The sequence below is a fragment of the Columba livia genome, chromosome 16, assembly GCF_036013475.1.
Source record: "Columba livia isolate bColLiv1 breed racing homer chromosome 16, bColLiv1.pat.W.v2, whole genome shotgun sequence".
In the NCBI taxonomy this organism is placed as follows: domain Eukaryota; kingdom Metazoa; phylum Chordata; class Aves; order Columbiformes; family Columbidae; genus Columba; species Columba livia.
Window position 1 is genome coordinate 11636020 of NC_088617.1, and position 24053 is coordinate 11660072.

A 24053-nucleotide genomic window follows, 5' to 3' on the forward strand; every position below is an offset into this window, starting at 1 on the left:
ATTGCCCATTAAAAAAAGACAGTTTCAGAAACAACCATATTAGCCATTCTTACCTTGTGATAGCATCTAAAGTAAGCAGCTCGTTCATCTGAGAATTTCTCCAGTCTCTTTGGCCCCTTGCTTGAAGCTTTCTTGAATACTAACCAGCATCTCTGGTAAATCTAGAAACACAAAAAGAGTAAACTGGGCATTTCCAGTGACTTGAGTATCACTAATATTTGCCTAAAAGTTAAAAGCATAAATCAGCTGTTGCTCTGGAGCTACAATTAATGATTCTCAGTAGTGTAGACAAAACATAAAATCAAATAATGGCTAGTTACAACCTATTTCTCTTTTGAATTATGATACATGAGAAATTCTTATGAAGACAGTGCATGCGTGCATGAAAGGTGCTAAGGAAGAAAGGGTTGTAATTCTGCTTGCACATGCAGGGCTTTCTAGGAAAAAGCTTTTTAAAAATAAAGTGACACTTTTCCACGTGTATTTGTTACTGTTTCCAGTCTTGCATGCTTAAGACACACATGAAGCTTGAGCAGACACGTAGGAATGGACATTCCATCACACAACTATGAGAGATAAATCTGTAAGTGTATATTCTACGTATAATGGTATATTAGAACACAAAATGGAGAAAGAACTGAATTACTGGGTAAAGAAAAAGATCATTTAACTGTAGAACCCAGCACAATTCTGCCAACTGGTGTTTTGCTTTCAAGGTCCAGTTAAATTTAAATTCAAGTCACTCGGAGCAGAATCTGTCTGTGCAGAGTGGTTGAAAAAACACCGTTCCATCTACAGAATTAAGCCACTTCATCTCTCAAACTTCTGCCACCATTTCTTACAGTCTCCTCACCTATTCTTTAACTATGGTGCACTTTCTGCTATCCTCTTACATTCAAAACCATAGCTCTCAGCTTAGATGACATACTGGCTGTATAGAAGGAAAGAATTATAAGCCTTGCCAACTGTTCACAGCCTACATTTAATCAGTAATGCCAAAGTAACACCTGGTAAGTTAGAAATAAAACAAACCCAGCAGTAAATTTAGTGTGATTTAAAAAAAAAAAAAAAAGTATTTTAAAAAGTCTGGTCAACCATTATCAAGTAGTTCACAGCTCTGGCAGAACTCCTTTACAGCACAAATTCATTGGAGTGATCGGTGACAAGACCCATCAAAACATCCCACTGCCCCCAGCTAAGCCAGCACCCAGCAGGTAACCAGCAGACAAGGCAACTCCAGCCTTTGAACCCTCGATCAGCCCTTGACCATAAACAATGTATTCAGCACAAAACAATTATGTCCACTAAAAGTAGCTATAACTTTATCTATGTGCCCAAAAATGATTGTTAGTTGACTAGCTGTACTTCTTTCACCAGCTTTTAGCCGTTTCTATAAAGATGTTCAGAGAACCATATTATCCACCCAGCTTTATTACCCTGCCTTACATGTGGGCACTCATACTCCTGGCCCACTTGGCTGCAGAAGCGTTTAGCATATGGACAGGCTGCTCTGGTGCCAGGCACCAGCTGAACCCATCAACGTTGTCTTCCAATTTTACGGCTTATTGGCCAGTCAACCTCTCCTGTTTAATGCAAGGGTTTGAATTGAATTGTTCAAGAATTATTAAACACTGACCAAAACAAGAGCTCACCACTAAAGCAATTCAAATGTACACTGGAAGAGACTTTCTACATTTGTGTTCTGACAGGTTTGTTTGCTGGGTCAAGATAACCCCAACACATCTAACAAGAAAAAAATCTCCAAAACCTTGCCCAAAAGATAGTGTCAAAAGTTTGAGCATTCAGTCCTTTTGCTTTGCATTTTAACTTAACAATCAGAAGTCCACAGAAGAAAACAGAATCCTTTAGTAATGCATTTGCCGATGTACAAAACATACGAGGACAACAACTACAACACTATGATGTCCTACTCGGACCATTTGCAGTCAGAAGCACCTCGCTGGGTCAGTTAGCAACTCAAAGCTGTAGCTGCAACAGTGAGCTCTGCAGCACACAGATTTAGGGGCATAGGAGGAGAATAACATTTTAATACAAATGAGGAAATAAAGTTTTGCTCTGCCTCCAGTGAGGCACAGATCCAGGATGGTTATCGCCCTTCCAAATGCCACTAGGAGCATAAGTACTGTTAAAAATCAACTCCAGTCAAGCATGGTAGATGGCTATAAGTTGGTCCTACTGCAATTTATTACTGTAGTTCAACAATGACTAATCCAAAACTAATTATTAGATCAGAGTCAGGGAGGGGGGAGGTGGAACAAAAAACAAACAAAAAAACCTGTTAAATATAAGCACCTCCAAGGATGCAAAAGCCAAATAAGCCTACAATATAATCCTGGCCTTTAAGTTTTGGTTCCGCTCCTGTATTACAATTCTCTAACAAAAGAGTCCCAGGGCTGGAATACATTATGTCAGTGCCTCAGGACATCACCGTTGTGAGCCAGGTAACTACACCAATAAAGAACAAATGGCACTCCTGAGGCTAATTTGAGCAAAGCCAGGTCATGAACATTGCCCCCTGAACTTCCTACTCCTCCTGCATGAACTAGTCAGCTCTCTCCTCTTAAGGAATCACTAGGCAGAGAGATTCTACTGCAATAGTAGATTAAAGTAGAATAAAGTATTTTGCTTTGATTAGACAATGGACATTTTTTTGCCTGAACATACAGTCCAGAATCCCATTCATATTGGTGATCTGACGGTTAACTCCTCTCTGCTGACCTTATATAAACAATCCCAAAAAGAAGATATATCGCCTCACATGAAACCTGCCTAGCACTTTCAAAAAATGAGTTAATTGAGCCGTCAAGATTGGGTAGTATTATTACAGTCACATTTCTATGCTCCCATGACTCATATATCTCACAGATGAACACCCAGCACCATCTTAACTGAGCATACACCATATGACAACCTAAACCTCTAGCACTAAAGCAATAAAAAGGGTGGCTGGACTAGATGACCTTTAAAGGTCCCTTCCAACCTAAACCATTCTCTGATCCTATGAATAAACAAGTTGGCAGTATCTCCCTAGGAGCACTGAAAGCCCTTCAAAGCACTCAATGTACAGAGGACATGATGTGGTGCCCAAGACAGGGAGCTAATCATAGACCCTGTTATGAGCTGCAATACAGAGAAAGTAATTAGGTCTTTGATGCCATCATGATCTAGTACATGCCTGAGACTTGTCAGGATCTCTTCAAGCTGAGGACGGTGTGTGAACTGTTTATACTGTTACAGCCATTTTGACAGCAGCAGCCAGAACCAGCCCCAAATGCTCTTAGGTGACTATTCCAGCATGAATACTTAGCTCACTTATCCCTCAAATCAACATTTTCACTACTACTCCATGAACAGGAATTAGTTGAAAGTACTGCTGTAATTACTGCCATTCCAAACACTTGGGCTGACAGTGATTAGAAAATCCAAACAGTAAATCAGGATCTGATGAGCTGAGAGAGAACAGTAATAGCTGTCATTTGCATAACACCTAAAACTTACAAAGCTCTCCCTGGGAGATCTTGCGAGGAAGCCTAACTCAAAATTTAATTCGAGTATCAAAAATTAGCATCTACCTCCTATAGTCTCTCCTGAAAATTTCAGGTTCAAATAGCCCATCGAGCAGGCAACAACGTAGAACTCTAGGGAAATGACATGACTGTTTACAAAGCAGATCATCTGAAACCCCGATAGGTGATCCAACATGCATGTCCAAGGTCATGTCCAAACAGTTCTATTTTTGGCTCTAAAGATCAGCTGATATAAATCTTTACCACAACTAAAGTCAAAGAAGGAGTGACTTCAAAGGAATGATGCAATCCGAGTATTTGGATTCCTGTTCTCCATGCTGCACTTTAGAAACCAGGCGGGATTGCTCTGCCACCCCCAAGCTCCTTCTGATGCTGGAAATACACCGTGAGGCAAAGGAACCATTAACCTCAGCTGGAACTGCTCAGCATCTGGCTGAGTAAAGTGGAAACATTTCTTTTGACTTTCCTGGGTTTCATGGTTCAGTTGTGGTTTGAAAATACCGTCATGCCAAGAGGGAAGCTGAAACTGGAGCCTTGCTGTCCTACGTGATGACCCAAACCCATGGTCCGTCCTGGAAATAGGTGTGCAGAGGGAGACGTGTCAGTCTTCACCACCTCCCAACTGATCAAAAAAGATAGCCAAGAGCTAGATATTTGAGTGCCTAAAATCCCATTCTTTATACACAAAGCACGAACTATTCCAACACACGAAACAAACATTAATTTAGAAACAAACATTAATTTAGAAACTATAAATGTGTATTTTCATCCAAAGCAAGTTTACCCCACCCCTCAATACTTTTGTTCAGCAACTGATTTGAAAAAGCATCCAGAAATAGCCAAGTATTTAGAAATTGAAAGGGTGAGGTTATTTTTCATATCTTGGGTCACAGAGTTTAAAACTGGCCATTTTAGAAAACTAAGATATGGAGCTTCCACTGCACTATGGCCAAGCAAGCCTATTTTGCTTCAGGATCAAACAATCCCACCCCTGACTTGCTTGTTATTTAAGAGGGATATAGAGGTCAGAGACAGTAGCACAAAGTCTCATCTGTCAAATTTCTCCTTTGCGAACAAGTGAACCTTCAGGGAAAGCCGCCCTATTCTATTCCTGCATTGTGTTTTGCTGCTCTCTGCCCTAAAACAAAGAATTCCAATGAGCTGCATTTGCAGGGACACTGAACTTGCTGTCAAATAAACATAAGCTTCACTTTTTTAAAAACGGTAGCTGAAAGTACAACCTTGTAGCTTGGGATGACTACTAGAAAGCTGAGGCTATTGCCGAGAACTTGCTTTTTGTGATTCTGATAACCTCTAGAAACAGATAATCTAGTAAACACACAGCATAATAACACAAGAAACTTCTTACAGTATGTTCTGAACCTTTTTTTTTTGGTAGGAAAAAAAATGTTGCCACTTTATCCAAGGCTGGTAGATACCTCACCCACTGAAGAACCTCAGCTGCAAATGGAAAACTATTTGAGCATTTTTGCTGAACTTTGCCAGGGAGTAACCAGCGGACTGGAGTTCCAGGCACACGGTTCCTTCCAACAGGGTGCTGCTAGCACTAAGTGTTTGGACCTTAATCCTTCCATTTTAAAAAATGCCTTAATATGTCACTTCCGATTCAAAAGGCTGTAAAGAGCCCTGAAATAGTATCCTTCGACTAAAGGAAATTTGTGAAAAGACTGGATCTAGAATTTTGCTTTGCATCTGGAAAAATTAAATAGTGCCAACAAAGGCAGACTGCAACCCCTTCAGTTAATTACATTCTCTCCTCAGACATGTCTGAAGCAGTAGATCTCCATTAGGTTGCTGTTTCTTCATGAAAAACCAGAGGACTGCTTCTAGTAAAGAGGTCTAGGTATCAGCAAGTATGATGATGTTTTATGCAACACGTTGAATCAGACTGTGGGGCTCTAGTGAAGACTCCACAATCTGTCTGTGACTTTATGAAATGGAAGTACTTAATTTCAATGTATTTCTTCCTTAAGTTTATAACTCTACTTTTCCAGCCAGCTTTGTTCCTTGCCTAGTTCATCCCCATACTGGCAGCTGTGTTCAGCTCTACCCCATTCTGAAAAGACACAAAGTAAGTATAAAACAATTGCAAGTAGACAGATTACTACAAAGAACCACATAGCTGTAAACACACCTAACTTGTACTGACTTGAGTTTAGTATGACTTAGATGGTGCATAGAAATGTACACTGGTTCACCGGCTTCATAAAATAAGCAGTGAAGTTGTCTACATGTTGTCTGCAAAGATATCGCTGCACTTGGCAACAAGACAATTTCATTTTCCCAGAATACCCATTTAATGAGAGTGTGTTATGAGTAAGCGATATCATATTATTCATTGTGATCAGGTTATAATGACTACATAAACCAAAGTTGTTTTATATCAAGCTATCTTCTTCTCTGGGGGGACTAAAGAAAATAATCTAGATTTCTCCTTCCCCCAAGAAACACATTTGTGAAGAAATAAACCTCACTCCTTCCTCTCATTCAGTATACATCTTCAGCAACAATATTTTACATGAAGAAGTCATCCACAGCTGCTAATAGGGAATAAAGCTGTAATCTTTTTTCTGTGCCTGTTGAGAATGTACAATATTGCTCAGTATTGCAAAGCTTTTTTGAGTTACAAAATCCAGCTTTGGCACTGCCCAGAACTTGCTATAAGACTAGTGCATTAAAAAATGCTTGGCAGAGCTTTATGAATCCATACACCTTCTTTTACTCTTATTAATGCAAGTCACAACGGATGCCTACTGCTCTAAGAGTCTTTCCTCTTCAAAAACCCTTTGATTCTACCCCTTCCCTTCCAACTGGAATTGCTTCAACCAGAAGTGGGATTTTTGTTAATGGTTCAGGCTCAGAACTCAAAACCATTCCTCCAGCCTCAGTTTAAAACACCAAACAGCTGGATTTGAGCCTACAGCTGCATTCCCACTTGGCACACTAGTTAGATGGCAACTTTCTTCTAAACCTTTTTAGGTTTGGGTTTTTTTTTGTCCTTCATGATTACATGGGATTCATTCCACAGACAAGATTTACTTACTGCCAAAAGATCCTCAGCAACTGAAAGTGTCCAGGGCTGGGATCTAGGACTTGCTTATCCCACATGAGTATCCTAAGTGTTCTGCAAAGGAGTAATTTCTTTCTCTTCTCAACTCAGTGAACGGTGCCTTGGATTTACATTGGCAGGTGCTTCTTACATGCAACTCACAGGAGACTTGTTGATAAACTAACGTGTTAATAAGTTACACTGTGTAATAAACAATACAGAAAATGTAAGGGATAAGCAGTCGTACTGTTTGATGTGATGGCAGGAAATATAGAACTTGACTCCATTTTTCAGATTCTCTAATGACTGTCTGGAATTTCAGGACCCAAAAGACATTAAAAGCAAGAGTTCAATTTCCAATCTACTCTCCCCACAAAAATGATAAGTTGGATGGAGTAGCATTAGAAAGAGAGCATTACCTGAAATATCCTTCTACTTTCAGACTCTTCTTTATTGACTTCCAGGCTTTAAAGTATAGGGTTGTTGGTTTGTTGCATTTTTTAAAAATCATACACAGAAAAGATTATAACTCTGGGCTGCATTAAAGACATTAGAGTGTCTCCAAAAGTGCCAAGAAGCATTTACAGCTGAACTCCTCTCTCGCTATTGACAGTTTAAAAAAAGTCAGACTAGAGTTAAGTATCTGATTTGGTTCCTTGAACATATGCTAAGCTTTATATATGGGTACAGTTAATTCTATGCATGAAACTGGATAGGAGAAATCAGCCTAGGACTCTAACTAGTAAAGGAAGAAAAAATAGTAAAGGCTTCAATGCCGACTAAACACTGGGTCTATGCTTGAGATGTGCTGTCCTGCTGGGTCAGGCCATTAGTGCGGTCCAGTGAATTAACACAAACTAGCACTGTGTTAGAATTAGGTAACTGCTGAGTAATGGAAAATAACTGTGATGAATTATGGTTTGGAATTTTTCCTTTTTTTTTGGTCACTAAGTATCTGATTTGGTAACTTTAACTACATGGGCTATAGGGGGAAAATGGCACTGATGCAGCTCATTAACAATTTGCAGAGCTTATTAATTAGCACATCAGATGCAAAGAGGCTGCAGAGCACACGTGTGCTGACCCTTGGTAACAGCTCAAACAAGCCCAGGAGCTCAGCTGCCCCGGCCATGGCAGGGGACTCTCTCCTGCACTCAGCCAGCAGAACGCAGGGATGGGACTTGCTCCACGCCTGGAGATAAACTGTACCTGCTCACAAAGTTCCAGCAACAGGCTTTGTTTCAGCCCCCCAGAGCATACAACCACTTGTGAGAGCTGTATTTCAGAGTGGGACTTGTAATTTTAAGATTGCACATAATGAGACTTTAAAAAAAGGGCAGAAAGTGCACATGAATTAGGTCTATGTCAGTAAATTCTTCAGCAGTAAGCTGCCAGTATCCATAGCCATACATGGGAGGAGATCTTTAGTTTCTCAGTCTTCCGTGTATGACTTGAACAATTTGGCTGTACCTATTGCCATTTACCCACCTGTTAAATTCAGTTAATTACGCTGTTATGTGCCACTTGGAGAGCCAAGGATGACAAATGCCCTGCAAGCCCATAACTAACAGATGGGTATAACTGCCCATTTCTGGCCTGCTGTCATTCTTTGCCATTCACCAAGTAATTTAACTGCAAGCTTCAGAAAGCATCACAGGTTTCCTGTAACCAACACATTACTTCCCATGCCTACAGACACCTCCAGTAAGTCTCAAGGTTAGTCCATCCTACCATCCCAACACAAGGTAAATCTATCTTGTTCCTTCCACATTTTTCTTTCAATCCCAACATCAAAGCTATGCAGTCACAGGTCATTCCCTCAGCCTCTGGAGCTTACATCAGTTTTAAAATCAAAGTGAACCCACGCGAAAGAGCAAATAATGCTACCAAGTGAGTCACTGCAAGCTGGACTTCACCAAAATACAGTGCTTTGTTAAAAGTGACAGAATTACAGCCCATTAAATCATAGTAAAATGCACTTCAGCATTGCCTTACAGGATTGCAGCAAATAATTGAAGTCGTTTGCCTCCGCTCTAGCTGGACTGATGCTCTGTTCAAAGCTGTGAAGGCAGAAGCCCACAGCAGTCAAAATGCATTTCCCTTTTCATGCACTTTGCTGCACTGGCTTCAGAGTGATAACCTTCCAATTATCCTGAATTACTGAAGGCTTGTGCACAAAAGGATCCCAGTCACAGCAGAGAGCCCGTGGACCTGTGATCAGTCAACGAGCTCCAGCCTGGGCACAAACTGGTGATTCTGAACATACCCTTGCTCTGCCAGAACTTTTAAAGCTACTCACCAGGTGAAACTGTTCATTATTTTGTTTGTTTATTGTGTGTTTTTATTTGTTTTAGGTTGGTGGGGATAGACTAATACTGACTTAAAAAAAAATACAGGTGAAAATGAAGCTTCCAGAGCCAACATTTCCATGTTAGACTTCAGCTTGCTACTGGCTCCTGCAGTCCTCTTGAGTTTGCTAAGGCTAATCTACATATTAGTTCAAAATGGACAAACACAGCTTTATTAATTTTTCATGTCCCAGCTGTGTAGTACTAACTGAAGAGTTTGAGAGCTCATTCACATTCAAGTAGACTCCATCCTCAAGAAAGCATGACTGCTGCATTAGAAAATGTCTATGAAAGCTTAGCAGAATACTGTCTTAATTTGCACTACTTCATTTAACAGAAAATAGCCACTTGTATTTTAGTCTAAGGACCGTGCCAAGAGTATGCCACTCAATAGTATGCCGCTAGTTCAGTACAATTAGCTAATTCCATCCTCACTGGTGTGGAGACATTAGTGGGAGCATTTAGAGGAATTTGTCATTTGCCAGCCATAGCTCCCCAGATAAGCATTATTTGGTAAGTAAAAAGACAAGTTTATCTCCTACATGTACCTTACTGGGGTGACATACCACTGATTTTAATGCATTGATCTTATGAATTGAAACGAGTCACACTATTTTCAGTGAAAGGGGAAAACGTACAAAAAATGAACCAAACGAACGACAACACTGTTCATTCCAATAGCATGAACTTCCACTGGTATTTGTGGCAGCACTTGATGAAGTCAGACAAGAAGATAACAGGAACAATCCATCTGCTTCTATGGTATACCTAAAACTACACAAACATCAAATTAAGATGTCAGTCTCAGGTGCAGACCTCACATCTGTCACTTTCTTTCAAGTGTTTCCATACACACTGCAAAAGGTTAATTAATCATTGATCTAACTTCAGGGCAATGCCCATATACACCAGCAGGAGAACTAACTTCATACTGTGTAACGAATTGATGATGAAAAGGCATCAAAATTGTGAAAGACTAAATTTCATCTGCTTATAATTGGGTTTTCTTTTCCTTTCACTGCCTCTACAATCATTCTCAGCACACCCTTTCATCAAGAGCTTTGTCTAACAAAGGAAGAACAAATACTGAAAAAGCAGAATTGGGACCCACAACTGGCAGAAGATGAGGGAAGAGTTTAAGGTAAAAGTGGAAGAAAAAGGGTGTTCTGCTCAGGTTTGCATTAGACTGGTTAAAATGAAAACTTCATCTTTAGAACAATTCAGTGAATGGGTAAGAACCACTTTGTTCCTAGTTATCTCAGTTTATGAAAAAAAATCATAAAATTTGGAGTCTCATTGTTTTGCTTAACAAACTAAGCCTATCTTCCAAAGGAGAATGTGAAAGGTAATTTAGCAGAAAACGTATGCTGGAAAGCACAAGAAAAGCTGTTCCTGCTCCTAAAATGGGCCACCATCAAAACACGAATTCTATACTCCAAATCATGATCTGCATAATCTCCTGTCTTCTGCCTCTTGAGCAAAAATTAGAAGAGTTCTTCAGCTTGTTTTTTGGGGTTTTGGTGGGAATTTTTTTGAATCAAATTAGGCCCATATTTGTTTCTCTGCACACAATCCTAAAGATCAGATTTGCCTAGAGACACCAACTGACTTGGACTCAAATCCCATTGACTTTGTGCCTGAGGAAATCCAAAAGGGACTCATGGACTAATAGACCCAATGTCAGCAGCCAGACAGGCATTAGGTCTTGAATGACATTTATCAGTATTCCTCCCCTTATCAGCTCAAGGATCAAATCTCAAACTTTCTAAGCAACGTCCTGGATTCTATCCCTGCTGCCACTACAAGTTCCAAGCAGTTAGAAATCTTAATATCTGTGAATATGTTCCAACACCTTATTTAACAGTTTTCTAAAAATATGGATATCCAACGGGTTTAATATCTTGCACGTTGAAGTTGATACATAAGAAATCTGTTCAGTTTTTCTCCATCTCAGTGCTTCCAGACTGAAAGGAGCTGTATAGGTGAACACAACAGCTTTATTAATAAGTTGTTTCAAATGTAGATATAGGCAGACAACTTTCCCTTCTCCTCCCCCAGCCTTACATCATTCTTGTTTCCAGTTTTCACAGCTCATACTTTAAAATCCCCATATTAACTTTCTGGCACGCTTATTCAAGCACCAATCTCTTTAACCATATGGTTCTAGTCCTGCAGATTGTCTACCCCCCATTTCACCTCTCCTCCCACAGGGTTTCACAGAAACAGCGCTATGCAAAACTTGTAAAAGTACATGTCGTTTTAAATGTTCAACACCAGTCTTCTCAATGAAGTTTCTACAGAAGTCAGTTCAATTAAAATCGAGAATAGAAAACCCTGAAAGCTTCATCTCTTTTCAGCTTTTGACAATCAAAAATTTCCACTGAAGATTAAAAAAAAAAAGGCTGAAGTGGACAAGTCCAAAAATTCATATAAAACTTTTCCCAAACTTCTAAGCTTGAATCAGAAGTTTCCTGTCTAGTGCTAAAGCAAGTATATGTAATAAGCATTAATGCTATATTTCCTGAGGAACAGTCTATAATACAAAATTGTTGTATTTTCCCACTTAAATCTAGCATATATCCATTGTCCAACATGGAAATTCTCATGCAACACTCCGATACAAGAGATTATTACTAACATCCTGATTTTATTTTGTAAATATTAAAAAAAAAAAAATTAATATTGCAGGTAAAGCGCTAATTAAAGTAAGAAGAAGTCCAGAAACCTAAGAAGAATTTTTCATTAAGTTTTTAAATCATTCCAGAAATATCTAAGTACTGAATATATTACTCTACCTAAGCCAGCATTTCCTGGAAACAAGCAACTAGTTACAAAGTTGTGAAGAAGCAAACTCCTTCCTCTGCTACAAGCTGAAGACTAAACTATTACAAATTCCTGTTCTGAGGTTGGTGATGGGAGACCCAGTTCTGCATCAGAGGACACCACTTACACCACATTCCTTCACACTGATGCGATTTAGAGTTTTGGGGCTAGTCAGACCCATCATGCAAAGAAAAATGACATGCACAGATCTAGTTTCTGTCCTTAACAAAGTTAATACTAAAGAGGGCACAAGTCTACTGTTGTATAATAGATCCAGCAGTCACATCTTTCAGAAGAGACATAATTACCATTTCCTCATAATTTTTACTTCAGGATTTTATTGACTTTAGTTAAGCTGGTTCAGATCGGTGTTAAACAGTGTTCAGAACAACAGTACCCACATAAGTTTTTTCTGCTGTATGTTAATGTGGTGCTTGCACCAGTGAGATCGATGGTATCAACACAGCTGCTTTCAGAAATACAACTTCTGATTTTTCTCCTTCCCTCCACTCCAGGCAGTCAGGTCCTACTCAGCAGCCACATTTCACGTGCCATTCAGCACTTGTACAAGGCCACCCTTGTAACGTGAGATCACTTAATCACATCCAAGTTGATTTGGAGAGGCACAAGAATGAATTATGCTGCTCCATCAACCAGAGCATGATCACCAAGGAAAGGCTGAACCCCAACCAACATCCTCCCCAGCCAGGAGAATATCCTAAAAAAGGAACAGTTGGAAGAAAGAGGTCTAGACCGAGCTTTGTTCATCTTATCTGTTTGAAGAACCTTATTGCTAGAGCTACGGGCAGAAGTTTCTCCATCTTTAACAAAGGTGGTGAAAAACATCATCTAAAACTCCCTTCTATGCATTCGTTCCCAGAAGATCAGGCCCCAGCCGAGCACACAGCAGATGCTGGGCAACCCAGTGCTTGCCATGACCGAAACCCTGGAGGACACCGGCTGATCTCCGCGTCCTTAGGAAACCCCCATGGACAAACACAAGTAGTATCAGAATTGCACTTTTGGGCTTCAGCTGCTAAAACCCTGCTAACCCTCACATTGGGTACTCAGATCTTTTTATTGGACCCAGCCCAAATTTCCATGGAGGACCCACTCTAATAGACAGATGAGGCTGATCATTCCTTGCATAACAAGGAGGTGCCTCCAACAGATGGGGTTACAGCCAACCCCAAGCTGTGCAGACTGCAGATTTAATTAGAAGTGGTGTTAAACAGCCACGACTGCAAGAACAGTTCTGTGCCTCGCCTCCTAAGTGGAAGATACCTCATGAGACAGGATTCTGCAGAAATCTGTTAGCAGCATTCCCTTTGCCAGACAGAGGTACAAGCAACAGACTGCTAGGTAAAAAAATTCCACTCTACTCTTTTCCTCTCTGCGAGCTTTATTCTCTGGCAAACAGATACAGAAGTCTCTGCAGAGACCTGCGTTTTTAGGAACAGACACTTAGCTGTTAGCACAGCTCCATTAAAGTCAATGGAACCTCTCAAATGAGTGTTTTTATTAGCCTGTAATAATTCAATAGCAATACAAACTCATGGAGCAGACTCCCAGACCTGCACATGCCAGAAATACCTTCATAAAATCTTGGAAACAATAAAATAAATCAGTCTGCCTGTTAATAATGTCCAATTTTGAGAGTTTTGCACATTAGTTTTAGTGTTCAGATTGTTTTTCTGGGTTGTAAACATCCAGTGTATCTAGTTAGCAATAGTATATGTTCTAGAAAGATAAATACTTTGTAAGGTTTTTCTAACAAACAAGAAACTGCCAGGACTATTTGTTTTAAGCACTTGTGTCATGCAGAAGCAGTAAACTAGATATATTAATTCAGTAGCACATGCTGCCCTACACTGTTCTAATTTTATTAGCCCTGCCTTTTATAAAGGAAAAAACCTTCATCCTCTTCTAGAATGCAGGTCACCCTAATTTTCATATGCAAATTAACTCAACATTTCCTATTCTGCTTTTAGATACACATGATCTTTAGTGTTTTCTTGAGTCCTTTATGAAAACACGCATCTAAGCTTGCAAAGGCTACTTCCATGTCTGTGAGAGCTGAAGTTGTTCTACAGCTCCAGTTCTTGCATCTTCACCACTGAGATACAGACAACCTGGAGTAACATGTTTTGAACAGCCAGGGAACAGAAATAGCTTCAGTGTTGAAGAGGGGTTTGCTGAAGCAGAAAGTACCACAACTGTTACACTTTCTTTGATTTATAATGAAAGAAGTATGCAAACAACCACACGTTCCAATTTTTAATAGTAACTCATTCCTTATTTTAACCTGGATTTATATTATATCATGGCATAGACCTCTTATATCAAAAGTCTTCCAAAATAAGACATTTTAAGAGCTTCATTAGCAAGCCAGATAAAGACTGCTTCATCATTGGGAAGCTGGTGACAGAGGGAAGAGCACATGCGAGCACAAACTACTGTAGTTTGCTCCACACCTATTTTTAAACCTTAAAAAGTTAAAAGATGTTGTGTATCCTTGCTGTTGGATTTTTCCTGAAAGATTGTTCACTATCACAGTCTCCTCACATTGCCTACGCAGCGCTTTGATCCACCTTGTATCACAGCAGGTCAAGCATCACAATATACAGAATGAAGCTCACATTTTGACTTGTTGTATTTGTGAGTTTACAGGTGATACTATCTGAGGAACGGGGATACAATGGAAATACTTGTACATAAGCCAGATGTGTTCCTAGTATACAAAGCTTGGGAGAAAGGGTGCAGTCATATTTGTATCACCTTGAAGTATTCTCAGAAAAGTATTCTGCCCCTCCTGGAAAGCAGCCACACATCAGCCACCCCAGCCAAACCCTCTATTGGGAAGAAGGTACTTAATTTCCAAGCAAGCCAGAGAGAATGTTTTCAGAAGCCAGTGATTTCTAGTCAATCAAGTATTGTGCAGAACCGAACAAGAACCATGCAAGGTTTTGCATAGCTGTGAATGTGTGCAAGCCCTTAACAGAGACATCTCTGCTCACCACCAGCACAGCTCAGCTGGTTCTTTGAGGCACTTCTGTTTGATCAGCACTATTTTGCTTTTAGCTACATGGAGCTCAAAGCTGTTGCTGTTCATCGAAGAGATTGTTTCCCTCTGACACTAACAGTACTTCATCACTTAATGCAACAAGACACGCCAAGGGTGTTACTGGCATCCCAGAAACGAAGGGCTGACAGCTAACCCCATGGCATCTTGCTCCAGCAGTCTCCCATACATCAAGCAGCAGGGACAGTCCAGATGCCTGCAAGCTCTGTAGGGTCTTTCAAGGGTAGAAGCATCGTCTTCAAAGGTCAGTGCAGAGGGGCATCCAGCACCCTCCTGGTGCCACAGCACCAGCACTTCTGCCCATACCCTGAGGAAGGGGCCTTGGGAGCATCACCTGCCTTCATCCCAAGACTCCACCGCTTGCTTCTGCCCAACCTTGACAACGGCAGTAGAGGACAGCCTTGGAGCAGCTTCTGTGCTGCATAACCCTTGCTTGAATTGAAACATGGCTTCCAGCAAAGCTGAGTTTAGGTGTGGACAGAGGAAGGGTAAGCTAAGCCTTAGCAACAGGGAGTGCAATAGAAGTGTTAAACTGAAACCAACACACACCACTGGGACCCTCCCACCCCACAAGGAGAGGTGGGCTGGCTGTACCCCAAAGACAATTATCAAGTGCCTCTTTCCTTTGAAAGCTCTTCAGCCTCACCAGTATAACAAAAGCAGTCTATTTCATACATTTGTTCCTGTTTTGATTTTTAATAGTTATTTAAACACTCAGTTGAGCCAGTCCAACCTAACATGAAAGCTCAAGTACATTCACAAGCAGTGCACATCCACCCATCCTTAAAATGAAAACTCAAGAATTAGCCTTTTCATTAAGGAGAGGAAACATCTCCATAATATATTTCCCCTTATAAAGGTCACATCTGTATCACTGAACAGAAAATTATTTGAAAATCATAAGCATAAAAAAGCCTTTTTAGGTACTGAGGCTATAAAATGACTCCCCCATTTCATATATAGATATAAAGTACTTAATCAGATGAAGGGTGAGTACAAGCAACAGAGCGCAACAACTTAGCGCAACAGAGTGTTTTCTTCCCCAAAACACAGGTCCAGTGGTCACTAGTGGTCACTGATGGAAGCACTGCTCACAGAGCAAAGCTGACTGGTTTTTGTTTAAAGGAACTCTGGAAGGTTATGCTTTTACACTGTCAGCACTTTTCTAGCACACAACCTCCTCTTTGTCATTGCTAATGGCATAAAAGAAGGAGACCATTGGCTGAAAGAATTATTTTCCTCTCTATAAGGATGGAAAGAATTGGGAAGAGTGCACTTTCTTCCGAATATATTCGGCTCTGCGGAAGATACATGTGACACAAATGTTGCTATGGAAACTATTCTATTAAATCATATTAAATTAAATTTACATATTTAAAGTGCACAAAGACCGGCCAGGTACAAAACTAATCAGCCTAAATTCAATCTTGCATTTACAAAGTAGGGCCTACCAGAATTGGCGTTTTTCTTTTAAAAGAGAGTTGTTTTTGCACAAGCTGCTTCTCTGCACCCCTTTCTCTCTAAACCTAGCACCTGCACCCCAGTTATTCAGAAAAGTAATTTCTGGAGGTAATTTGTAGATACAAGCTCTGCTCCTAGTTCCCTTGGTGATGGAATTACCATAGCATTACAGAGAAAAACCCAGGAGCTGAATTCAGGCTGAAAAGACAATGCAGTGATTACAGCTGTACAACCGTAAGAGTGGAACATATTTTAGTAACTCCCACTTAAATCTTGCCACACACACAGTATTGAAATACTTCTCAATTAAACAGGAGCCCTACACAAGGCTGGAGCAGGCTTGTCCTTCCTAACATCTGCAGGATATGGGCAAGTTCTTTGGAAGTCAGTATTTGAAGGTCTAAAGTATTCTTCCCTTCCCACCTCCAGCTCCTGGGTGTCCAGCAGCCCTCCCCAATGTAGCTACTAGAAAACACACTGCTTGCGTAGTTCCATCTCCTCTGAAGAATCCAAGCTGCCATTAGCCACTAAGATTAAATTTAAGCTCTTCCTAAAGCCAGGTGGCAGCCCCAGGTGCTCAGCCAGCTTCAGTACCAGCCATGTACACACACACCTGCAGCAAGGAGGAAGCTGCACCAAGGAGGGGAGACACATTTTAGCTGGTGCTGTGCACAGACAAGTGGGTGCTGACGGTTGCACTGGTGCTGCAAGCAGCACAAGCTTGTCCTGCATTTAAAGAACTCAGGTTTATCCTAACTACTCACTTCTACTTGGGTGTTGTAAATCAGGACACAGGGCTTTTAAGCAGCTTAAAGAAAATGCAAGTTACAGGCAGAAATCTACAGCCATGTTTCAAGTATGGCTTAAGTAGTGGGCCAAGACTGTAAATTGAAAAGCAGAAGGAGAAAAAAAGCATTACTGCTGATTAAACTACTTATTTCCAAATAGAGCAGCAGGATTTGAACAGGTCACCTCTCCCTCATAGCACAGGCCTCTGTCACCAGACCTAGAGCAGTGACAGCCAGATCACAGCAGCTACTACGTTCCCTCCTAATGTTCTTCACAGCGCAGCAAAGCTGTCAGGACTGCACGCCCAGAGCCAAGGGCAGCTCAGGGCAACTTACTCAGAGCTCTTTGTTTTAACAAAACCATGGCCATGGAAACTCTCTGGAACTTCGCTTGGACTTCTTCACAAAAGCACTTTCCGTCACCCCTTTCACACTTTCCAGCCATTAATAATGATACGTACATTTGGAATTAAAACGAATGAGGTAAAATAAATGCCTTCTAAAAGAAAGCATCTAACATTCATTCCATTTCCATGGACAGTGACGTTCTCCATTTTCCCTTTGTTTTCGTATTCGACTGTCAAAAGCACTTCTCCTGAGAAGACATCGAACACTTACCACCACCACCACCCTCAAAGTGTTTTAGAAAGCCTTAATAAAGGAAAGTCAGAGGCTTTATTAGAATTTACAGCTACCTCAGAGTTAGATGCACCTTATTCATATGCCCTTTAGGTTTCACTGTTACAGAATGGAAAGATGTGTCAAAGTTTAATCTTACTCTTCGTTTATGCTAGAGCAAACTGAATACTGATAGATATTTGGTAATGAAAGGATAGTTACAATACACTAATTTTGCCAAATTTACTACAAGTTCTCTCACAATGACATTATCTCCATCTGTCACAGAATCATGTGGTTCTTATAGAATGAACTATGCCTGCAAGTCCAGGTACAAGAAAAATAGCCCCTGGAATACTTCAAACTGCTTTCTAATCTCCACACAAGTCAGGAAGATGCAAGTTACCAAAACTGTAGAGGAGCCATTGAACATGGAAACAACAGGAGAATGAAACTGTAATGGCAATGAGCCAGCAACAGCTTTCATATGATCGCACACAGCCACCTATAATAAATCTTGATGCAAAACTCACACTATGAACAATTCAGAATTGCCAACCCACAAGTTCTCAGTAAACAAACGAGTTTCTTTCCTGTCCTGAGAGACCAATAAAGCATTTTATATACACAAAGCCTCCCTCCAGTTGCATCCCCCTTAAGCCACATTGGCTCACTAAGGGAGACAGGTGTGGAGCATGTAAGCCTCGTTGCTGGAGCAGCCCTGGCAGCTCGCTCAGGGGAGCAGCACCCACGAACTGTACGAACAGACCAGGCTTTATGAGACCACATGTCAAACCAGGTGGTGTAGGGAACTGGCCCTACCACTGCCACATAACTAGTACCTACAACCAAAACTAGGAACATACCATCGTAGTAATAAAACAGCGTTAAAATAAGCTTAAAATTAAATAAGGAGCTAAAGAGGCCTTTTTGAATTTTCTTCTTGTGCAACTCAAATGAACCTAAAAGTCCTAAAGATATCACAAGATCTTCGCCTGTCCCACTCAGGACCTTAAAACCCTGAACTGCAGCAGCCGCCTCTCAAGAGCTCCAGGACTTGAGCAGCTCCAGACCGCTCCCAGCGCTCACCGCTGCCCACAGCTCCCCGCACCCGCGGACCCGCACCCCCCGGAGCTCCGAGCCCCCGGCGCTCCCGTGCCCCGCACGGCTCCGGCCCCAAGTTGGTGGCGGCTGCCCGGGGAGCTCCGTATGACGGGAGGTGGAGGCAGCACAGCATTCCCGGCAGGCAGCATCCCCACCTCTCAAGGGAAGGAAGAAAAATAATAATAATAATATATATATATATATACACATATACACACACAGGTATATATATTGTGTGTGTGGATACACGCGCGTTTAGGTGCCTTTATTCTTCTCCCCTTCCCCCATTTTTTTTGTTTCGCGGCTCCCCTGCCAAGACACCCGCTGAGCTCAGTTTGCAAAAAGAAGACAATGGAGAGGAAAAGGATAAAAAGAAAGGGAAGAAAAAAAAGAAGGCTGAAAGGCAGGTGCCTCTGGGGCCAGCCCGGCCGGGCCGGCACTCACCCCAAGCCGCCGGCTCCGGAGGCGCACGTAGCCCTGCTTCACGATGTCGTTGAAATTAGCGGCCATCCTTCCCCGGGACACTCGGAGGCGGCCGGCAGCGCTCAGGCAGCCCGCATGGCGCGCAGCAGCTACGGAGCCGCGCCCCGCTCCGCACCGCCCCGCGGAGCACCCGGACCCCGCGGCGGGGCGGGGCGGGCCGGGCCGGGGGACGGGCTGCGGCAGCGCCCGCCCCACTCCCGCCCCAAACACCCTCCCATCCTCCCGGCTGGGGCATCCGCGCCCCTCCACCCTTGTCCTGTCACCCCCGCCCCTGTCCTGCCACCCCCGCTGCCCTCGGGGGGCTTGCGGACCCCAAATCAGCACTGAGGAGCAAAACGCTGGGGGATCCCCCCAGTCCCCAGCATCGCTGGCTCTTCCAGCTGTGCTAACGGCTGCCAGATGTTTGATGCCACCCCACGTTGTAACAAGCAGTTTCTTCCAGCTGCAGGTGGGTCTGCTGGGAGTAATCAGAGCCGCCCCGTTGTGCTGAGGCCGTGAGGCTCCGACCTGTGGTTTTCCCCAGGAAAGCGGGTTTCCCAAAAAGTCTTTCAGATGGCTGAAAGTCTGCCAAGTGGCACAGCTCCAGAATCTCCTTCTAAAGACTGGTAACCTGAGCTGTTGTCTTCTGGTGCATTTCATGTCGTGGAAATGTCACACGAGCATATGCTGCATTTTCTAGGCAATGTGCGGTTGCGGTAATGAAAGACTCTGCCTGGCACTGCGCCCTGGGGTTGCCTTCTGTGTCCCCCGAGTTCTCCTTTTCCAAGAATGTGAAAATATGGCCAAGTACTCAAGGAGCCCGGGAGAGAGGGGCTCCAGTGACTCCGCTTGCTCTGCATGGGTTACCTGTTAGTGGTACACTATAAATATTATGTCCTGGAAAGAGGTCATGTCTTCATAACAGCTTTTAATAGCATTACAAATACAGGCAGTTTGAGGAGGACATGAGCCAGAAAGATGACTTTGGGAATTATCATGCCATGGAAATTACAAACAGGGTAACAAGGAGGAAGGCAGAGCAGAGTATCACCCCATAGCTCTGCTGAGTGCAGAGAGACATGGAAGTGAATGCCCATTTGTGTTTAGCTGTTCGAAGACTACAAAACTTACCTCAGATAAAACTGGCTCCTTTCTGGTTTGAATACATAGCTGCTTCATTTTCGGAGCAGCCAGAAATGGTGGTGGTTGCTCTGCTGTGGTGCTTTCAGTTCTTGCTTGAAGAGGTGATTATGCTTTGAAAGGTTCTACAAAATATGAGTTGATGGAGTGGATTACAGAGACAGTGTAAGATTCTCTAGCTGAAGATCCTAATTCACTTAGGATGAAGGAGAAAAGACTGCAGTCCTTATCTCAGGGTCTGCTTTATTATTTTACACTTCCCTCTCCTTTTCACTGAGATATTTTATACGATGCATAAAATAGAATCATTTTGGTTGGAAAAGACCTTGGAGATCATCAATCCCAGCCATTAACCTAACACTGTCAAGTCCACCTCTAAACCACGTCCCTAAGAACCTCATCTATGCATTCTTTTGAATACCTCTAGGGATGGTGACTCAGCCACTTTTACTAATAAATACTAGGAAATTATAAGAAAAATAATTAAAATGTCACATCTGGATATGAAGTTTAATCAAGTGTATATATATATGTGTATATATTTAATAAATTATATATTTAGGAGACAAATAGCAGTTAAAATAGAAGTATGAATGCAGTTCATAAGAAAATTGTACAGTATAAGTAAAACAGAACAGCTTCAGCTAGAAAAAACAAACAAACAAAAACTTCCACACCCATGCACCAAAATACGCCAGAAATGAGATTAATATTCTCAGACAAGTCCATCCACTGGGATAATATGACCCCAAATCAACACAGAAGTTGCATATTATAAAGCATGGGTTCCTCATTGTAAAATTGCCAAGTACTGTATTTTTATGAAACGTATTTTAAAAACCCAAGAACACTGTGAATACCAGATCCGTATCACTATTCTTTAGATTTCATTGCTGGTCAAAAGCTAGAAAAGTTAAGACACCCAACCTGCTTCAATTTGTACAGAAGCGTGCATTCAGCATGGAAACATATTTCACAGTCTCAAGCACCACAAAAATACCAATGTTGAAAGCATCAAGTGTATTCTAAACCAAAAAGAAAAGAAAAGAAAAAACAACACCAAAACAACAACCAAAAACCCCACAGAGAGTGCTTCTTTTGGTTTCAAAGACATTTTGCAGCAGGAAAGAAATTACAGAGCCACTTTAGATGTCTTTTCAACAAGTTTAGACATTTCTTCTAATCCCTTCCAGTACCTGTACACACACACACATACTGCTGATTTCATTGGCCACCAGCATATTCTTGCAGAAACACATTCCTAAGAGCTTTGCTAAGTAAAGGTGGATTTAAGCCTCTGCTTATTCTTTGATGAATTAGGATATTAGTCTCCACTTATGTTTTTACTTTGAATAACATAAATCCCTTACACATGCTATAGTTCAAAGAGAAAACGCATTTTAATTCCCATGTGCTCAATATGTTCCAAGAATGTGCCAAAAAATCTCATTGTTCAGGTTTTCAACCCAATACTATCACTCAAAAAAACCTTGTTTACCAGTTTTTCAATACTGATGCAAATGTATGTTCTCAATGTTTTGACAGGAGTCCTCCTTTCATATTCCCAGGGGCCTATTGACCATTTTCACTCCCTGTAAGGAAATACTGCATGTGTTTATCTACATTCAAAACTGCATAAAGCCTTTTTAACAAGCTTTCATTGAAACGCAAAATCTTTTCCTTTTAATGACAATGTTATTGCTATTATTTGTCACGAAAATAAGAGCCAAGGGTCACTTTGAAGTACTAGCCTGCTGTTAATAATTTAAGTGGATTATTGTTATACTCTAATCTCATAATAACTATCATTGTATTGCCCTGCAATGGGCTCATTTGCTTTTAGGGCTCTGGAAACAGAAATCACTGTTGTGCATTTTAACTGGAAATGAAGGTATCCATGTTTTTTCAAAATGCCATACTGACATTTAAAAAAGAATTACGTTCACCTTATTATATTTGCAGCATGTCATCCTCTGTGTCCGTGATATTATTTTATCACACTCCGAAGGCAAAATTTGACAAACATGTCTGGGAATTACCAAGCTGAAGAATAAGAAAACTGCAGGGGCCATTTTAAGGAAGCAATGTTTTCTGTGGAAGTTATTTCCTTGAACAGATGGAGCTGATACCAGTCAAGCATTTCTTGACAAAAAGTTCCTCATTTGATCACCCTGAAATGATTTTCTGGAAATGTATGACATGTGTCAATATTTTTTTATGAAAAGCTCCCATAACGTTTTATCTCCATAAGGTCAAAATGGCAACATTTTTCCACTATTGTTTTGATTTTTCAGACTAGTTTAGAAATGATAACGTCACAATGAAGTGTTCTGACCTTATCAAGTACTTTGAGGTTACTGGAATGCAATGTTTCAAACACAGCATCCCCACAAAAAGCTTTTTGGCATTCCTCTGTCTAATTTTGTTCTGGTGTGAGATAAACTTTTGACATTTCATTCTGATTTCTGCAATGGAAATTCTGAATTTGGACTAGTTCCAGCTGCAAGGAAATGCAACAGATAATGAGCAAAAATAAAAGTGTGGCATTCTTTAAAAAACCTTGGGTTTTTTCCTATGCTGTTACAAACCTTGAAATCCCTTATTCTCCTTTTTGCAAAGCCAACTCTACCTTGGATCATTATGCCAACCATATTTAAATTTAGGGAAAAAAAAATAAAAGGAGTTTATTCTGAATTTACCTATTTCACAACACAGAGATTTGATTAGTTGTGCCTTATAATTGTGGCTTGTTCTATTGCTGGTGCTAAAGCAAAACTGTACAGTGGATCCACAGGATAAAACTGCTCGGAAATTCCCTGCCTTCACTGTTTGCATCTCATTGTGCTCACTGATTATGAGCGAATTAATCCTGCAGAAACGGAGATTTCTCAGATACTTTTCTCTGCTTTTACCTCCCCTTCTGTGTGTTTGTTTCTTTGGATTCGGGCTAGTCTTTTGAGGCAGCTTACCTGGTAAAGTGAGGGCAGGACCCTTGCTTAAAACACCCTCATTTTCTGCAGGGATTTTTTTAATATCTTAAGTACAAAGTTGCATAAGTGAAATGCACACACGACTTATTGGCAGAATCACTTTACAGATGTCAGTCAGTGTGAAAACAAGAAAATTTGTGAGATGGAACAAAAACCTACCATAACAGAATGTAGGCATATAGCTACTTGTGCAGTAAACAGCAAAGTGCCTGCCAGCATAAGCCACCAATAATCAATATTTAATGAAAATAAATAATCTATTAACCAGGCTAACATGCCATTTTGCACAGTAATATTGCAGTATCAGGCACTGAAATTACCTTGACTCTGCCGGATTCATTAAAATAATTTTGCTTCATGTAGACCAAGGTGGTGAGAGGCAGAGAAGACAGTGGGGGAATAGGGGCAGCAGCAAATGAAATGCATCCATTTACTGGAAACTCTGGTTCTGATTGTAATATTTTGTCCCTAACAAAATTACTGTCAACACAGTGAATGCTAAGATAGAAATAAATATATGCTGACTGAATCTGCAAGCAAAGTGAATCCAGGGTAACATTAGCGATTGAAAAACCCAGCATTCATTTTGCTTGCTTTGTAATTCTGTGACAGTTACAAG

General features: G+C 41.1%; 1 protein-coding gene across 8 annotated transcripts in view; it reads right to left on the bottom strand.

Annotated features, from left to right (window-relative positions):
• The window catches only part of DOK5 (docking protein 5), a 40499-nt gene extending 21020 nt beyond the window's left edge, over positions 1-19479 (bottom strand). For all 8 annotated transcript variants that reach the window (XM_065032487.1, XM_065032485.1, XM_065032481.1 and 5 more), the window contains exons 1-2: positions 19287-19479; positions 54-161 (exon numbers count right to left, since the gene is read on the bottom strand). In XM_065032487.1, coding sequence (XP_064888559.1) covers positions 54-161; positions 19287-19352 — 174 coding nt within the window. In that variant the 5' untranslated portion in view covers positions 19353-19479. The remainder of the gene's footprint in view (positions 1-53; positions 162-19286) is intronic.
• Positions 19480-24053: the final 4574 nt, after the last annotated feature.